Here is an 18,894-nt window from a genome sequence, read left to right on the forward strand (position 1 = left end):
ATGTAGCCCTGGCTAGCCTGAACGCCACTGTTAGGTCCTCTGCCTGTTGCACCTGGCTCTGGACTTACGCTCTTGAAGGTGTGCAATGCACTCCACAAAGCACACACAGTCTACTTGGTTCTGTTTGTTTCAGATATAGCCCCACCCCGTGCCCAGCAGATCAGGCCTCCTGAAGAGACAAACCTCTGTCCCAGGCCCCAGATGGCAGGGACCACTTGGCTCAAGATAATTGGAAGCATGAATTCCCCCAGCTCAGCCTTTCCTGGGGAACCCCCAGAGGAAGAACAGCAGGCAAGGATGTGGTACAGCACGTGGCTGCAGGGCCCCGGTTGGCCAGAGGCTGCAACTCACTCTTACTAGGTTGTAGGACAGCGGTGGGGAGGCCATGCCCAGGAAACAGATGTGGGTAGCTCTTCCACCCCCCTCTCAGAACGAGGGAGAAGGGAGACATAGGCAAGGCTGGCTGTGCTCATTCTCCAAAGCCCCTCTCACGCAAGGTCCCTCCCTTTTTTTTTTTTTTTTGGCTTTTCGAGACAGGATTTCTCTGTATTGATTTGGAGGCTGTCCTGGAACTCCCTCTGTGGACCAGGCTGGCCTCGAGCTCACAGGGATCCACCAGCCTCTGCCTCCCGAGTGCTGGGATTAAAGGTGTGTGTCACCAACGCCTGGCTAAGGTCCCCACTTCTATGTGTGCGTTTTCCAAGGTTCTCAGGACCAGACCTCTAGCCATGGAGGAACCCCAGAATCTGCCAATCACCAAGACACATCCCTTCGGACGTGACAGACTCCAGGCTGGTGGGGGGAGACCCTCAAAATAGAGTGTGTGTTTAGGGCCTTAGGGACAAGTATCTGGTGTCACTTCTTCCTGGAGGGCTTGACTGTGGAGAAGGCTTTGCTGCCACAAAAAGCTGGGAAAACATTCTCCCAACTCCAGAACCTCAGGGCACCATGAGAACAGCCCTGGGCTGATCAGGAATGGATCTGCAGCAAGCTCCCTCTCCAGTGCCTGGAGAAGCCCTTGAAGACATCCAGTGCTCCCACCTTGGCCACAGGTTCCTCCTGACGGCTATGGCACCCCCAACACCCAGAATACTTTCCATTAAAATCAGAACAAGAAAAGCCACTACCGAGATCTCAGGGCATCCTCTAGCTCCGATTGAGCAAAGGGAGAAAAGGAGATGGAAGGCTTCTTAGGAAGAAAGAGCCACACCATTCCATGCCCAAGCCTCTGCCTGAGGGACTTAGGGTACACCAGAAAACCAGGAGGGAGGCCTGAGGCAGGGGGCTGAAACCACCACCTAGAACAAGGAGTGGCGCTTGTTTCAGATATGGATCCCATCAGGTGACTGCCGGTAAGCAATACAACGGACACAGTACCACCTCCACAGGGGTTGGCCGTAGCCCCTCTTCACCCCATTAGGGGACTGCAGCCTCTCTCACAGATCAGGCAGTGCAGTTGTGAGGCTATTCGGGCAGCAGACTCCTGTTTATTCCTCTTCATGCTTAAACAAAGGCGCAGAGACGGTTTTCATTTCTTTCTGTTTTCTTTTTGGTCTTGAAAGTGACAGAGGGGAAAGGAATGTGGCCTCACAGGGCAGAGCTGGTATGTCCTAACCTGAGGCCTGTTTTCAGTTCTGCCCTCCCCCTCTCTCCCCCTCACAGTAGGTGACATAGCAGCATCTCAGATCTAGGCGGCCTTACAGGCCAGGGCTGGGAGCCCAGGGACCCGTGCTTTGAGTGGAGTGTGGAAGAGATGCAACTGGGCTCCAGGCTCAAGTGCACAGACAGCCTACACCCAAGGGCTGGGTAAGGAGAAGCCCACACGTGCAATCCTCAGGCCTGCAGAGTGGCTCTAGCTCAACAGCCGAGGCCAGGCCCAGGAGGGTGTCCTGTAGCTACGCCCAGCACCCACTTAGAAGCCTCACAGGCTGGGCAGAAGGTTCTGCTTCTGTCTGAGGGTACCTAAGCCTTGCAGCTCCAGGACACTTCTCAGCTAGGAATGCTGAAGCCTGAATCGTGGGAACAGACACATTCAGTTGAGAGGAGCCAGGTGACCTGAGTTTGGCCCCTCCCCAAGCACACCTGCTCCTCTGGGGACCCGGAGTCAGGCCGAGCACTGTGCCCAGCATGTTTCTGCACACAGCCAGCCAGAGAGGCACATGGGCCACTTGGATGGAAGTTCCAAGACAGCAGCTCCGTCCTCATTGCCGGTGACCTTGGGAGAAGCAGAAAAGGTAGATGTTACCAAGCGGTCAGTTATAGAGAACAGGACCCTAGCAGGTTCAAGCATGTCCATGTTTGTATCAGTGTCTCCTCACCCGTCTCCCTTGGGCTCTATGGCTTTGCAGAGACTCTAATGGCTGTTCAGTCTCCCCACCAGCCCTCACCAGGCCGGTGAACCATACCTTCCTTGTTCTCACAACTTCTGGTGCCTATGGCTTAGCCATGCCTGAGGAAAGTAGAGGGTCTTATATAGGAGGCTTTGATCACTCGATCAACCAAGTCCAGTAGGAGGGTCAAACACTGGAACACTGTGGAGGATAGTCTGCTGTCCCAGCAATGAGCTCACTGCACAGGGAGCCCCCAAGTCCCCCATTCACCACAACATGTCCTCTGCCCCTAGGCTGAGCGAGGGCAGACCTGAGAATAGATGACGACGGTGAGTATGTGTGTAGAGGGAGAGAGGGTGTGGCACCAGCCCCTGTGTCTCTGGCTTATGGATACAGTCATTCTGCAGCTCCAAGCTTGACCGTGGCGGCTACCCAATGAGCACAGATATCTGTAAGCATCGTGCTTAGCTGAAGTGTTTTGGAGAGATGTGTCCACTCAGCAGTCTTAAGCTAAAATGGATACCTAACATGTCTGAAGCACTGAAGAACTTCTTTTCAGAGCTGCAGATTTGCAGGCAGCAGGACTATAAAGCAAATCAGACAGGAAGTAGGGCCATAGCCAACTTTGGGGAGCAGAATCCTTCATGATCTACACGAGGGGTGCCATTTACTCACACAAACACCGTCTCTCGTTCAGCAAGCTAAAACTCTGTACGTGTTGACAGGGAAGAATGCTCAAAGGACACAAAATCCCCATCTCCCATAGGAAAAAGGCTATAGGGAATGTCTAACCTGAAAGAACCTGGAAGACAGGAGCTGCAGAGGCTTGCTGTGCAAATTTGAGGACTGGAATTTGGAGCCACAGTACCCAGATGGGTGTGGCAACTCCCTGTGATCCCACTGCAGACGGCACAAAGGGATCCTCTGGTCATGTACATGCATGGGCATGTTTGTGTGCATGCCTCCATGTACACACTGAGCAATTGCAGCAGGTCATCAATCTGCAGGACCTCAAGGACCTTGGCTGTCTGGGCCTCTGAAGGCTCATAAGAATCAAAGGAGGAATTCAACTCATCAAGATGCATGTTAGAAAGCCACATGCAAACAGGATCTGGGGCAAGGAGCCTCTCCCATCACCCCAGCAGCAAAGGGCAGGTGGCCCATAAATACACCACACAACCCACTTGGTGCCCAACATTCTGACCTACCCTGGTCCCACAGGCTGACCTCCATCCAGCCTGGAACACATGTGAGGAGAGATAGCCACTGAGGGTGGGGAATCCCAGATCTCTGAATGGCCTTGGCATGCCTGTAAGGTCTGGCTAGATCTGTGCAGATGTAACATGTATAGGTGGGAGTGGGTGGGTAGCATGAGTAAAACCCACTTCTGCCCCTTCTAATGAGTACTTTAAGGTTTGAAAGGGGCTCATATTGAGGCCATGCTTTACTGCAAAAAACAAAACGAAAAAACCAAAAAACAAAACGCCTGTAAACACCCAGCAGCAGAAACCTTCATTGGGGAAAAGGACAAGCTTTGAGGAGTAGTTTCCAGCCTCTCTTTGTCCTACAACGTGGCCTTCAAAGAAGCCTTTCCCCTCCTCCTCTCAGGGAGCTGGCCCCTTACCAGCACTGTGACCAGCACAGCAGAGCAGCTTAGCTGCTCTGGGTTGCTGACACCCTAGAACACCAGGCCTCCCCAGATAATTGCAGAACATCAGCCTTATCCTACCCCAGCCCATCCAACCCTGAAGCTTGGGGCACCTCTCTACCCAGACTCAGTCTTCCCCATAGCTAAGAAACCTAGAGGGCTCACCCTTCGGCTCACCAGAGAAAGGACAGGACATAGTTGCTGTTTGCTGCTGCTCAACTCTTGAGCTGGTGTTTATGAACTTGCTTGTGCAAAAATCAGAGGGACAAGCCTCCCAGACTAGGATGCCAACTCTAGCGGGTCAGGGGGGACCATGAGGGATGCCAATCTCACAGCATTTCAAGACACAACTAGATTTTTAAAATCCAGTAATGAATGCAAATGAAGTAAACTTGTATTGTCATGTTTGTGTCACAACTTGACTCAGACAGGAATTGTCCTCAAGGCCTTTGAAACACAGGAATGTGGAGGTCCTAGACTGTTGTGTTATCACTGGGGCAATCTTGGTGGCCAGCCCTCCTGATGGATGGCATTAGTGGTCTTATACCCTAAAACTATCATATTATAATACAGTAAAGAAAAATCATGTTTTGCATATACAAAATTAGTAACTGCATTATTATAATACCATTAGGAGTTAGAGCTTTGCTATAAAAAAAATAATTCCCATTACCAGAAGCTAATAAACAGCTCAGGAGCAAGAGCAAGCCAGGAGCAACGAGCAGCCTGGACCCAGGCCTGGGTTCTCAGGAACTGTGAGGGCCTCAGGCCTGACCAGAAAGTGTACAGAGTACCAGAGTGAGATGTTGGATGTGGCAGGAAACAGGGCTGCCACGAGATGCCGTGGTCACTGAAGGCCTGGGGCTGATGGGACAAGTGACTTAGGGTGGGCAATCTCAGCGGCACAGGACTCTCGCTGGCTGCAAGCAATGGGGCATGTTCACAGCACTGTGCTGTTAGGAAACACTGGCTTGGGATGTAGCTCATGGTTCACTGGGCATCTGCCCTGCTAGTCTGTCACGAATCTACCCACTGTTCAGCCAGGCCTTGCTGGATAGCCACTGAGACTGAGGGGGTAGAACATGCATGGTTCGGGAAGGATGACACAGTCAGTTCACCAGTGACTAGGTGAGCCTTGAGACCACCATAAGTGGTAGGGACTGGAAATAGTCTCTATAGACAGCAGCCTCAAGTCACAACCTTAACCTACCAAAGAGAGTGGCTTCTTGAGGGGCAGTCCAAGGAGGGGTCTATGAGATGAAGCCCAAAGCAGGTGGGGTCAGGAACTAACATACAGAGATGGGTGTTAGGACCATGACCTCTCAACAGAAAACAGGCAGTCCTTGGCCCAAAAGGTTCAGACAAGTTCAAACATTCAGAAGTTCTGGAAAGAGCCCCTCATGTCCCAGACACTTTCACACCTGCTGTTTCTCAGCGCCCCTAAACTGTCCTGCCCGCCTGCCTGCCTGCAGGTTCTCACATGATACTCAGTGGCAGTGGCAGTGGCAGGAACAGGCCACCGGGAGCCAGTGGGTGGGAAGGCCTAAGTCCCCATAGAAGACCTAGAATTATAGTCCTTAGTTTCCTTCTGGAACAAAATAATTACAACCTTCCCAGAGAACCTGAATTCCCTGAAAGCAACGCAGAAGTCAGCTGAGAACCCACGGGGAAGCACAAGTGCTGGAAGGAGTTGGTTTGGTGCGTTCCACTAAGGAGTCTGTCCAAAGACTGCATGGGGAAGACACTGTGATGATGTGGGCGGGTCTGGGGGCATGCTCCCCTCTCCACCCAGCAGGCACAGTGCTCTAGCACCCGCGATAGACTGGATCCTGATGAATATCTACTTTCCCAGGAGAAATAAACATCAAGAAGCAGGAAGGCAAAAGGGGCCATCATGTTCCCTGAACTGGCAGATGTCTTCACAGACGGATCTTTCTGGAACAACAGTTCCTTCGCTCACAGCACAGACCCCCTGGAGCTCCACAACATAATGGCTCTTTGCAGGTGCTACTGTACAATCAGGCTGGTGTTAGGCATAGAGGCAGTGGCCCTTGATGCCGCTGTGGGTCCTGGGCCAGTCTATCCTTGAAGCTCAGTCTTCTGTCTGCTACATAAGAGGCTGGGCACAGGCAATCAGTGTGTGCAGGTACTCTGATGAACAGTATGAATGTTGACTGAAGGGGATGAGTAAGAGGTGGGTAGTATTAGACCCTAGCCTCTGGAACTTGGGCATGTCACCTTCTAGGATATACTTGTAAAGACATAACCCAATTAGATATTTCTGAGATGAGTATATTGAACTATGCCATTATGGGTCCTTGTCAGAAGGGCAGCTTATGATACCACACTGAGAAAGAGGAGGAAGCTCCAAGATTATGGAGGCAAACTAGAGTGCACTGCCACAGTCAGGAGCACCTGATGCCACCAGGAGCTGGAGAGTTGGCTACCCTCCCCAGCTTTCAGAGGGAGCCCAGCTGGGCTCAACCCTTGCTTTCAGGCCTCTAACTCCAAAGGACATGGGGGTGTTTGTAGGCCATATTTTGTGGCAGTCTGTTGCCATGGCCACAGAACAAACTGACTCTAGGGAGGATGACAGCCCAGGAAAGGGGAACGTCCAGGGCATGGGTGTGCTGTGCTCCCTGGGAAAGCTTTCAACCAAGCAGCCTGGCCACTCAAAGGTGGGGCCTGGATGCTCCCATGTTTGGGGTCTGTGATGTCTCTACTGTCCTGGGATGGTACCACATCTTCCTTGTAGGGAGGTGACATAACTTCCAGTCCATGCCGCAGCCAGGCCACTGTGTTGGCTACCTGCCAACTCTGTGCTTCTGTCCACAGATGGCCTGGATATTCCAGAAAGCAGAAGAGAGGCACCACCAAGCGTTGTAGCTCCCAGAATACCAGGGCAGGGATGCTGTATCTCTTAAGAGCACTGCGGTACCAGGTGGGCAAGGGTCCATCCCATTGCTGTCAGCCCTGAGCCTTCCGCTCTGACCCTATATGGCTTTCTGTCCTGGGGGTAGTCAGCTCACTCTCTCCTGGACCCTCTTCCTGCTTCCATGGTGCCATTCTCTTATCACTCCCACCACATCCCTGCCCACCGAGGCCCTGAATAGAGCCTTTCCTGCCACAGCAAGGTCCTCCTTCCTACTCTGTCTCCCACAGTACTGTCCCTACCAATGTCATATTGAAAGCCCTTCACCTTTAGCCTGTGGTACCAGGGCTCTGAGCTTTCCACTAGAGACACTTTAAGCCAGTCCTTGGGCACATTGTCACCTCCATTAGCCCACTGGGGTCACCCTGAGGTCAGTATCGTTGGTCAGGGAGAGGTAGCACCCTCTTGTCTGAGGATTTAACACCATACATTGCCCACCTTCCTTAGCTTGTTTCAGCACAAATGACTGGGCCTGCTCACTGCTCTGAGTCCTGTATTACAGGCACCATTGTTTGTGGGGTCAGGCCAGAGTCTGTACCACCTGGAATAGGGTCCGCCCTGGAACTGCCTCCCACAATCCCTTATGCCCCATTTAGATCTCAAGTCACCTTCTCCAGATAACGGTGTAGGTCTGGGTTCCCACCATATGATCTGCTTCAAGTCCCTGTCCCTTCCTTCCCAGAGCATGCCTGTGTGATTATGACATGCTAATTTGGGAACTGTGACTCACGGATGTCTCCAGGATTCTACCCATTCTGCTAGCCCATATCCAATTGAGTATTTGGAGGGTGGGTAACAGACACACCAGCTAGAGGAGGAAGACAGTAGCAGGGACTGTAGAGGAAGTATCATGGCCTCAAGGTCTGGTGTCCCCACAGACTCAAACCAGCCCTTTTCAGTCTTTGCTGGTCTGGGAGGTAGGTAAAGCCAAGTCCTCCATTTGGGGAGTACCCACTCATTATGTAGGCCAAAGTTGGCTGGTCAGCTTCTACAGGGCTCCAGGCAGCAGCATGGGCAGGGCCCCACTTCCATACAAGAATCCCAAGAGCTTCTTGTCCAAGTCACTAAACTCACACCAGAACCCCTGGGTAAACAACCCCTGGTGCCTAGAGAAGGTATGGTGGTCACTTCCAAAAGCAGCTACCTACAAATTCATTCCTAAGCCTACAGTGTTGCTATGACCCTCATTCACCCACAAGACAGGTGCCATTGCCACCCTGTGGCAGACAAGAATTAACTGAGATTCCTGTGTACGTGTGGAGTGGGGGCAGCCTAGTCTGTACACTGTGATCAACACTTACTTGAAATAGTCATCGAGTCTGACACAAATGATACCATGTCCCAGGAAAGACCTTGATAAGGGCCAGGACACCCCCTGCCCACCCGAGCCCTCTCAGCTGGTCTTCAGACCTTCATCAAGATGAGTACAGGGTCTCTCAGGGGTGGGGCACTGAGCTCAGTGCCTTTGGAAGGGAACGTGTGGCTGTGCTTCCTGTGATGGCTCCCAACACATGTGAGAATGGCACAGACACTCCCAGACCCTGAAGAACTGCTGTCCAGTCACAGCTGTCTTCAGGCAGGTGCGGGGCCAGATATGGCGTGCCAGTGAGCTGGACCTGGAAGCCGTTCCTCTCCATCAGGCCTCTCCTACCTGAGCTCTCTCCTGGGGCAGCTTCCTGTTCTCAAATGTCCAGGCCAGCAATTATGCCCTTCACTGAATCCCCGTCAGCATTTCAACAGCTCCTGCTTAGAGAGGGCCAGATCGCCTGTTTCTCCGCCTGTGCAAGCTGAAAGGGCTTAACTCCAATATAAAGCACATTTGTCTACCAGGGGACCCCAATTCATACAGCAGGAGGTTCTAGCTGCAAACACCAGCTCGGATCACTGATGAGCACTTGACCTGCCTGGCAGGAGCCTCCTCTCCATGTTTATAAAGTCCTTACAAAACCAAAACACCAGCCAGACAAGCACCACTGAGCACTTTGCTGCTATAGAGACCCAATGCTCTACACTCCCAGAAAGCAAAGGGCTGCTGGGTGCATGTTGGTCCAGGCACGGCACAGGACCTGGGGCCAGGCAAACCAGTTGGGTGAGATTTTTCCCTCTGCTTCCGGCCCAGAACCTACAAGGCTGCATTCTCCAAAGGGCAGCTAAGGCCTGGCTGGGCTTCCAGAGCCCAGGGGTCTTTGGATAGGCGTCTCCAGTCACCATCTGGGTCTACACAGCTGCTATGGTGGGAATTGAAAGTCAGACTAGACTCCATCCATCTCTCACCAGGAGTTGGGTTTACGCCACATAACTGGGGCACATGAGGGGGGCTCTCAGCCTTCATCCATACCGCCTCCAGCCAAACAGCTCCCTGACCAGCTGCTGAACAGTCAAGGCAGGGAAGAGTGGGGAGGGCCCAGCAAGGCAAGGCCAGGTGGGGAATGTGCCAGGACTGGGCTTGGCTGCAGCTGAGGTTCTACTATAGGCAAGATACAGGATGGGGACTCAAGGCAAGCCAGCTGACCTTTCTCTGATTAGCCTGATGGATGCCCTGCCCTAAGATATACAGAGATGACAGGCGTGGTGGTGTACGCCTTTAATCCCAGCAAAGGCACAGGGATCTCTGTGAGTTCAAGGCCAGCCTGGTCTACAAGGTAAGTTCCAGGACAGTGAGGGCTGTTACATTAAGAAACCCTATTTTAAAAAACCAAGAGAGAGAGAGAGAGAGAGAGACGAGAGAGAGAGAGAGAGAGAGAGAGAGAGAGAGAGAGAGAGAGAGAGAGAGAGAGAGAGAGAGAGAGAGAGAGAGAGAGAGAGAGAGATGCAGAGGCTGCTATCACAGCCACCATGCCTGTTTGTACCAGCCTCATCCCACACAAGGTCCCAAAACTGAGGAGAAATTAGCTTGCTTGTGTAGAGAAAGAGATGTTTATACACAATCAGGAACCAGTGGAGGAGGTAGACGCCAGAGCAGCCTGAGAACTGGCCCCAAGGCCTGCCCCCCACCCCCAGTATTGCTTCCTCTCCTGGCACCTCCAACACAACTAGAGAGCAGTGAGCAGGTTTGAGAGGTATCCCAGACTCCTCCTGAACCAGGCATCACCTGGCTCTGCTAAGGCCTGGAAGACTGAAGAAAAGATGTCCTCTGAGAAAGCACCACGCCAGAATGGTGGAGTGAGCAAGTGGCATAGGCAGACAAGTCGCTGAAGGAACTAGGATCAAGTCAGGGGTCTGACTGGAGGTAGACGCACTGCTCTTGTCTTCTGAGTATAGTCACCTGACCCAACCTCCAAGTCTCTGTACTATTTGATCACATTAAGCCAAGGATTAAGAAAAAAAAAACAAAAAAACAAAGAAGCTGCTTGGAGCCAAGAAGAGAGCCCTGGGCCAGACCTCTGTAGAGTCAGCACCAGGGCCAGGCAGTCACAGCAGCAAGTGGCTATCAGATGTGAGCATGGCCACTGAGAAGTGCAAGTTGGTTGTACCCCTCATGTTTCCAGACTCCCCACATGGTGGCTGCAGATCCACCAGAGATTGTCCCTACTCCATGTGACCACACCCCACGATGCCCCACTAGCCTGAATGACGATGACACTCCCTTACCACGCATGCTGCAATGCCCAGACCCTAGATAGTCCATCTGAGGATTGACTACTAAACTACAGAGTTGTCCTATGAGAGATCAAGACACTATATGGAGCACCCACCACTCAAAGCTGGGTGCACCTGGACACACTGCATTCAGAACCATTCAGGAGCCAACACCCTTGCAAGTGGAGGGAGGGAGCCTGCCGAAGGGAACGGCCCGCTTGAGGAGCTGAGACCAGCTCCACTGGAGGTAGGATGCTCTCCTTGCTATGTCCGGCTCCTCCCTGCCAGTCAGATGCCTGGCCACCACCGCATACACACCCATAAGCAGGAGTTTTAAGGCAATTAGTGAAGAGGATGAAGGCTACTAGGGAAGAGAGTAAAAGAAGTTCCCTCAGAGTGAGAGAAGATGATGGCCTGCCCTCTGTCCTGCTCTCCCTTTACCCGAGTCAGGCAAACTGCATCCCTTTCTCTAAAATCCTAGCAGACTCATAGGGAGGGCTTCCTTTGATTAACTGGCTGCAAACTCAAACGAAAACACACACCCGATAATCAGAGTCTCTAAAGCACCTCTGCGGGGATGTATGGGCTCCAGGGACAACATCAGTGAGGGCACTAGTGTTTAGGACAGCCCCTGCTGAGCATCAGGACCAAAGTCTGGCTCTCTGGTGGCTGGATGCTGATACAAGCTCAGGATCACTGCTTTGGGAACAGCAGGCACCAAGTGGACACAACACTCACCTGCTCCCGGAAGCAAAGTTACATTTCAAACTGGGTCAAGAGCTCCCTTATTTCTGGGGCCACATGTTGTGTGGCATTGGCAGCCTCAGTTATAGCTTTCCGATACATCCCCTTCTTCTTACGGTTAAATCTCAGTTTGAAAAATTCAGAGAAAGGGGACAGTTTTGAAATAGACAAGAATGATGTAGTTGGAGACCCAAACCATGAGACTTTCGCTTCTTGCCAAGAGGGCTCTCCATCCTCCTTCTGGCCAAGGCTGATGTCAAGGACACGTGCTGGCCACCAAGGAAAACCATGAATCTTACCCCACACAACGTCCCCTACAGCCACCGTCCTTCCATCTTCAGTCACACATTGCGAGACACTCTGCGTGTGCAGCCTGACCGTGAGGGGAGGGACTGTCTGGCGAGTGTCAGCAGAAGATGAAGGAGCAGAGGCACTGTCACCTGATGACAGGTCTCCTGTGTCTGGAGACGTCACTTCTGAACCAGATGATTTCATCTCATCCAGGCTGTCGGTGCTGCAGACAGACTCACTGGTACAATCTGCTCTCCTCCCAGGGCAGTCAACGAGAAAAGCCAAGCTATCACGTCCGTGTTTGCCTTGAGGACACCTCTTGAGGTCATCGTCCTCACCGGAACTTCCAGAAGACAAGTCCTCCAGCCCTTGGGTAGAGCCATCAGCAAAGAGAGCAGGAGAGCTGGCCAGGGGGCCTCGTGGGCCTCCATTCAGCTCCTCTACCAGCTCTGCCCTGTAGAGAGGCTCATGCGCCCCATCCCTCAGCCGGTGGGGCTTCAAGCGGATTTTGGGAGGCGGCAGGTCTGAGACAGGAGGCACCGGGCGAGTCAGTTTCAGCTTGGGAATGGAATGCCCGCTGGGTGGTCGGTCACCACCACCCTTGGGCTCCACATCCCTCACTATCTCTAAGTCCTGGCTGCCATTCTGAAGAGACTGTTGGGGGCAGAAGGGCTCCACAGAGCCGTGCACTCTGGATGGGATCTTGACCACCTCACCCTTGCCCTGTGGTGTGCTATAGGAGATCTTGATGACCGGGCTCCGTGGAACACGCTCTCCAGGAACCCTGTCTTCTTCCCGCTTCTCCCTCTTGCTCCTCCTTGGGGTGGCTGCAGCTACGGAGTCACTGTCCTCTGGCTCCTCTGGCTTCCGGTGCTCACTGTCCGGGCCACTGCCTAGCCGCCGGCGGGGTCTGGAGGTGGCCAGGGGGCCAGGACTGGCCTCCTGAGGGCTCACAGTACTCTTGCACTTCTCACACAGTACTTGGCGTGGCCGCAGACGTATGGTGCTAAGAATGAGTCTACCAGGATCCCGGTTGCGGGATAGTCGCCTACGGGTCCGCTTGATGGTCCTGGGGGGGGGCTGAGGCACCCACTGCTGGTAGGTGTTCCTCAGCCATAGTGGGTGGGGAAAGGGAGCACCCTCAAAGTAGGGTGGAAAGGGAGGCAAGTTCCCAGCAGGCAGAGGAGGTATGAGTGGTGGGGGAGGCTCGGGCCCAGCTGTCGTGGGAGGCGGATCCTTCTCGGGGGACTGGTCTTTGTGGTGAGGAGGCAGAGGTCCTGTTCCCAGCTGCATTACTTCTCCAGTTCCCTCCTCGGGCACCTGGCCATGACAGCTGATGACAGAGGGGTTGTCAGCCAGAGGCAGCAGAGTAGAGGGAGACAGGCCAAAGAGGCCAGACCTGGTAGAGAGGAAAATCAGAGTGAGAATGGTGAGGGTTCTAGCTACGCCCAGCACCTGTCACCTAATAAGCTCTTAGCCTGGGAAGCTATCTCTATCTAGATCCAAAGTGGTAGATTAACCTTAAATAGGTAAAGGTTGACATTAAACGGGTACCCACGCCCCCACATGTCCTGTGACATGTGGTTTGAAGGCCGCCATGCTTCTAGAAGACTGAGAAGAACATCTGTACCCTGAGGCAGGTAGTGGCCTGAGAGGGAGCCCACCTGCCCCTTGGCCAGAAGCCACAAAACCCAGGCCCTCGTGCATGTACCTCAGCTGTCCTTTCCTTTAAGAGAACTAGGGGCTGGGCTTGCTGGGGATCCCCAGGCTGGCCTCCTGACCCAAAGAATGGCTTATGGAGCATCCTGGTCCCAAATGTGTTCAACACATATGTGCAGGGTGGGAGCCAGAGTCACAGCCACAACTTCTGCTGCCTAGAGGCCAGAGGTGCCAAAGTAGAACCTTTGGGCTCTGTAACCTTCCAAAGTCTCACAACTGACCTCTACTTCAATCCCCTAGAAAACACTCATCGGCCAACCTGTCACCCCCCAAACACACGGGGGGGGGGGTTCTAATGAGGATGTTGGAAGAAGGGGGAAGCTGGAATACCTGCCCCGGGTAGCACCAGCATTCCTGTGAGAAGAACATACTTCCAGGTCCTGGGGAAGGGAGCAGAGGGCAAGATGATCCCAGGAACTGGGAACTGCCGAGATACACCTAACAACTAGAGGAGGCCATAGGATACAGGAAGGAATGGCAAGTGGCCGTTTTGGGAGGCAGGACAGACAAAGGACCAGGGACGGAGAGTTACTGTCTAAAGTCCACTTCCCTGCCTGCTTCCACGGTCACCTAGGGCATGAAGCGGGCATTCCCTCTGGCTCCTCCTCATCTCTGTCCATCCCTCCAGCCTCCTTGTGCTGGACGGGCACTGTAGCAGAGGGGGATCCAGCGGGTCTGCTTGCTACAGCTCCAGAAGCCTAGGCAGACTCTGCATGCTGAAGATAGACACCCAGTTCTTGGCTGCAAACCCAGGTCCCTGACATGGGTCCGAGCCCTCAAGCACCACCACAGGCTGGAGCCGGTCCTTTCCCAGAGTCCGGGGCCAGATTCTCCTCAGAAATGACAGGGCCCTGGCAGCAGGCGGCCACTCTTCCCTCCTAGAGCTGCTGCCCTGCCCCTGCTCCAGCCACACCCAAGGCTCGCCTGGTGGGTAAACATCAGAACAGCTCACCCTAGGTCAAGGCAGGCTGGCTGATGACCTTCCCCTAGAAACCAATGAAAGTAGTTGAGGCCAACTGCTAAACTTTGGGAGGCCACGGAGCTCGAGGCCCCTGCTTTAGTGCTTCCAGCCTCTAGACAGTCAACAGAGCCCGTGGCCCTCACTAGTTCCATGCAATGACCAGCAGTGACAGTCCCTCTTCACAGATAAGACAATGAGGTGACGGGACTGCAAACATGTCCCAGCTGCCCAGTCCTGTGATGCTGGATCCATTACCTCCAAGCATGGAGAAGGCCATGGCACAGGGAAAAACAAAGTGGACAAACTGTGACCTGGCCTGGGGCCCGTGGAGGGGGCGTGTGCTACAGCCTGTGGCTCCCAAGGCTTGGCAACCCCAGCAAGGCCAGGCTGTGGCCCAAGCTGGCCAGTCTCAAGGACAGAAGCCCACAGGAAGTTCTACAGGCTGTGGCAATGAGAGGAACCTGTTAGGGTTCACAGTGGATGAAGAGGGCCTGTTGAATGGGCGCAGCCTTGGGGGTGGCTAACTTTGGATAGAGGGTGGGTATGTAGGAGAGGTGCCTGGAGACTGCGGGATGACTCACCAGGATAGGAGCCAGTTATCTCCTAGAAGCATAGCGTCTCTGGGGAACTCAGAGGCAGAGCAAAGAACCTCCGATTTCAGGAAAAGATGGGGAAACTGAGCAGGGTGAAGCCCAGGAGGTTATAGGAGGGGCCATATCCCAAAGCAAAGGCAGTACTAACAAAGGGAATAGGGCCCCCAGGGATACTGAGGCTCTCCTGTTCTGCATGGTGTTCTGATGAGGACACAGTCCTGAGAGCATAGGGCCTGGCCCAAAGTCCTCAGCAAGTCACCAGGGACCAGATCATGTCCTTGGGGACTCACCTGTGGGTATGGCTCAGTCACTAACCCAGAGTAGCCTGGCTAAGGCCAGCCCATGAACAGTAAGAAATACAGTTCTGGCTAACTGCCAGAACTCGGGGCTGCCCCTGCTTACAGCTGTCTCCATCCGGCTTCCCAGATCCGCAGGCAGACCTAGGACTCATGGGGCTGCTGGCGCCCAAGTGGCAACCCCCAGCCCCCCATGGCTGTCTGGGACCTTCCTCCCTGAGTCTGTGGTGGCAGAGGCCATCCTGCCACTGCCTGAGGGTTGAGTCAACAGGCTCCTGGATCAGAGGCATGCGGATGTGCAAAGTTGGGCGGGAGCCTGCGGAAACTTCTCCACATAGCTATGTTGCCAGGAGCCTGAAGCCCCAGGAAGGCCCAAGTCCAAACACCCAAGGCCCCACCTTGGGCTGTTCACCAGGGCTTGCTTAGTTTAGAAACCCCCCCTCCCCACAGCCTTTCTGAGGCTCAGCAAACAACCAGGGAGCAGTAAGGCTACAGATGGAAGGTCTTATAGGAAACAGTAGGCTGCGCAGAGACTTCCAGGGGTCTTCTGCTCTGGGAGTCAAGGTGAGTAGGTTTTCAAGATAAGTCAGAGTCTGGACACCAGAGGAGACCCTGCTCCAGAGCATACAATTGGGCCTGCACCACATCCTTGGGCACTGACCCCAGATTTCCAAGGGAGAATGGCTGAGGACCATGCATCCTGCATAATCAAAGACTTATTCGCACCAATACAGTTCCTAAAGCCTAAGGCTTCCCTAGAAGTTCAGGTCAGGCCCACCCCACTGCCCATTCAGTCAGCCTACATCTCATTGGTAAAGCCTCCAAGACCAGCATGCCAGCCAGGCCCCCAGCACACCAGCTGCCCTTCCAAATCCTTGAGGGCAGAGAGGACACCGGAGTGCTATTGTGACCTCTGTGCCTATCATATAATCCCATGAATACCCATCAGCAGCTGAGCCTTCCAGGAGAGAACTTGATGCTCTTTAGCCTGGTGACAGGCAGTGGCTGTGGTCTTGGTCACAGAGGATGCCATGATGATCACCCCAGCAGATGGGCTCAGGGGTTGTGGTGACATTTAAGAATCAACAGCTCAGATGAGAGAAGTCCTGCACCAGTGAGCCTTTGCTGTCTGCAGGCCACCCTTCAGCCAGGGTGACCTCACCTGAGGTGCTCAATAAGAGACAAACCTCTATGTGTCAACCCCACCCCTTCATGAATGACTTGAGTCAGCACATTTTGGAAGGGATCCTCAAATTTGTAAGTAGGGATCACAGAGGTATCTTGGCAGAGGCTCCGCCCACTCCCTGGCACAGTGTAGCTGCTCAGTGAATGTACAGGAATGCACAGGTACCCAGAGCAGCAGGGAACTTGCTTCAGGATGCTCTACTGCCAGGCAGCAGATTCAGGCTATAAGTGGGAAGTGATACTTGGCACTGTACCAGGTGGCTTGCAGGCAAGACCCCCTCAGAGCTCCCCAGCCATCTGTAGACAGGGAAGGGAATCAAAAGAGAAAAATTATTTCAGCCTAACTCCATGATGAACACCAGTGGTGGCTGGATCCCGTCTCAGCCCCTTCCACCCAGGAGCTTATGTGAATGGAGCCATCTGGGTGACACTTCCAATCTAGCAGGAGGGACAGACAGTGATCAGGAACCATAAAGGACAACCAGGCCACCAGGTCTGTATCCTAACTATAGGAGCTCTGATGCCTATAAAGCCCACCAGTACTCCAGGAATGTTGATCCACTTGGTGCTTTGAGCCCCAAAGTCTCCCCTGAGGTGGGAGGAAACAGGACTTGGGAGCTCTTCCCTGGCTCACATCCAAGGCCTTGGGCCCCCATAGCAGCATGAACAGGTACTGGATGCTGAGGAGAAACTGTCAGCATGTGGACCCTGTAGGCTGAAAGCAGACCTTGCTGCCCCTAACACTCAGAGCTCCTAAGCTGTATTAGGTCCTGCCTGACAAGCAGGGCTGTAAATATTAGCTTTGAAACTCACAATACTACGACTAGAACACTGGAAACAGAGACCAGGGGTGGCCTGCAGGAAAGGTTATGGGTGGGGGAGATGGAGGAATAGTTTCAAGGCCAAGCCTTGGAAGGCTGGAGGGGCAGGGAATGGCAGCTCTAATCTTCAGATTCTCTGCAAGGGCACAGCCGCAACTGAAGCCACTGCAGAGAAGAGCTGTGACCACTGACGCTGAGCTCCTGGCTCCAAGGGGCTCTGGTTATGGTAGTCTGTGGGGCACAGACACCCATGTACCCTATGCGCCAGTTCCCATGCTCAGGACCCAGCAGCAGCTTCTGTAAATCAGGTTAACCACGGGCCTCAGGGCAGGGATCCCATTATTTCTATACAGTCTCAGTCACAAGCTAGGACTCCCTTGGTCTATCTTATTCTGAGCACTGGAGCCTGAAGAGCTGGGGAAACGCCGGTCCTCAGCTGCAGACACTCTCTAGGGAGAGAGGCCAGAGCAGGCAGCACAGGTAGAGCAGGGGTGCAGCCCTGCAGGCTCAGGACTGAGCCAGACCTGCCTAGGGAAGACAGGGCAGTCATCAGCAGGGTGGGGGAGGGCCTTCACTAGCCGCTTTCAGGTGGCTATTCTGCAGCCCCTGAATGTCACCCCATCACATAGGCACACCCTGTGCTAACCAACAAGAGAGGGGGCACCAGTCACACGGGAGGCCATATGTTAAGTCACATGACTTGTGCATAAATGGCTTCTGGCACATCTAATGAAGACATGTCAGCAGGGTAACTGTCAAAGGAGGAAGGGCTCTACTCTGTGCTGGGAACCCTGGAAAATCTGGGCTTTCGGAAAGGAAAAAGTTGGATCTTTGAAAGCAGAGCCTTTCTCTGTTCCCAATTCCAGAATAAAGCCCGGCTGGAGCAGAAGAGTCACAGCCTGATTAATGCCTAATCATTTATCCGGCAGTGACAGCGCACTGCCATGTGACTCCGGGTTCAGGTGGCTGCTCTGCGCCTCAGGAATCCCTGCAAGGGGTGCACAGGTGGTCTCAGGAGCTGAGCCCAATGCGCCCCTCCAGCAGAGGCACTGGTCCTGTAACTTGTATCTTCCACTCCCCCGCGAGGTACCTCGCCCACAGCAGTGTTTCTACACCCCGCGATCGTCGCAGTTGGTCCCCACCAGCCACTCCTACAAGCCTCGGGACCCACGACAGAGACAGGGCTTCTTCCTTTTGTGACAGGTGGGGCCACCGCGTAACTGACCCCCTTAAACGAATCACAATTCTGCAAACAGTCGAATCAACAGTGCTTCTGAACAAAGAAAAGTGTGTTAATTATGGCAGATGTGCGGAGTTTCAGGCAATGCTTCCCGTGAGTCCCGGCCGGCTCCCGCAACCCCTCTGCGGGGCCGCATGCTCTCCAGCCCCGAAAGTCACCGCGACTTTGGGAGAGAGCCACTTTCGCACCCAGACCGGCGGCCAGCTGGCGCGCCTCGAAACCCCGGCCCGGGAAAAACTGAAAGCGGGCGCCGGGCTTTGCTCCTCTGCCCAGAACCCGCATCGGAACCTTGATTCGGCGGGGGAGTGTCCCGGAGGATTCCGAGGAGTCCCGGGCCCGCGACCCTGCCCCGCTCACTTTTTCGTGCAATCCAGCAGGATTCCAGCGAAGCTGCGCTCGCCACAGCTCACGGTGACCACCAGCGCGCCGTTGACGACCTGTTCCACCCGCACCGGTAACCGGCAGCCGGCCCGCGGCTCCATGCTCTCGCCGCCTCCGGAGGCCGCCCCCGCCCGCCCGCCACCGCCGCCGCCGCCGCCGCCGCCGCCGGGTCAG

General features: G+C 54.1%; 1 protein-coding gene across 3 annotated transcripts; it reads right to left on the reverse strand.

Moving 5' to 3' along the window:
• Positions 1–1,525: 1,525 nt before the first annotated feature.
• Positions 1,526–18,849, reverse strand: Pwwp2b (PWWP domain containing 2B). Of its 3 annotated transcripts, none has more exons than XM_021228104.2 (3): positions 18,697–18,849; positions 11,533–12,923; positions 1,526–2,215 (listed from the first exon to the last, which is right to left on the reverse strand). In XM_021228104.2, exons 1-3 carry the CDS (start codon positions 18,819–18,821, stop codon positions 2,202–2,204), a joined length of 1,530 nt encoding a protein of 509 aa, XP_021083763.1. In that variant the 5' UTR covers positions 18,822–18,849; the 3' UTR covers positions 1,526–2,201. The 3 variants fall into 3 exon arrangements, with proteins under 3 accessions (XP_021083763.1, XP_012966731.2, XP_040608113.1); XM_013111277.3 differs by having other exon boundaries at positions 11,228–12,923; XM_040752179.1 differs by lacking the exon at positions 18,697–18,849 and adding an exon at positions 13,574–17,330 and having other exon boundaries at positions 11,228–12,923.
• Positions 18,850–18,894: the final 45 nt, after the last annotated feature.

The sequence above is a fragment of the Mesocricetus auratus genome, unplaced genomic scaffold, assembly GCF_017639785.1.
Source record: "Mesocricetus auratus isolate SY011 unplaced genomic scaffold, BCM_Maur_2.0 Super-Scaffold_4256, whole genome shotgun sequence".
NCBI lineage: Eukaryota > Metazoa > Chordata > Mammalia > Rodentia > Cricetidae > Mesocricetus > Mesocricetus auratus.

Excerpts from the sequence above, each read along its gene's own strand:
- Pwwp2b (XM_013111277.3), bottom strand. The coding sequence starts at position 18,821 with ATGGAGCCGCGGGCCGGCTGCCGGTTACCGGTGCGGGTGGAACAGGTC. Across the intron at positions 12,924-18,696 it reads CTGCTGGATTGCACGAAAAA|GTCTGGCCTCTTTGGCCTGT; the intron begins GTGAGCGGGGCA and ends CCTCTCTACCAG.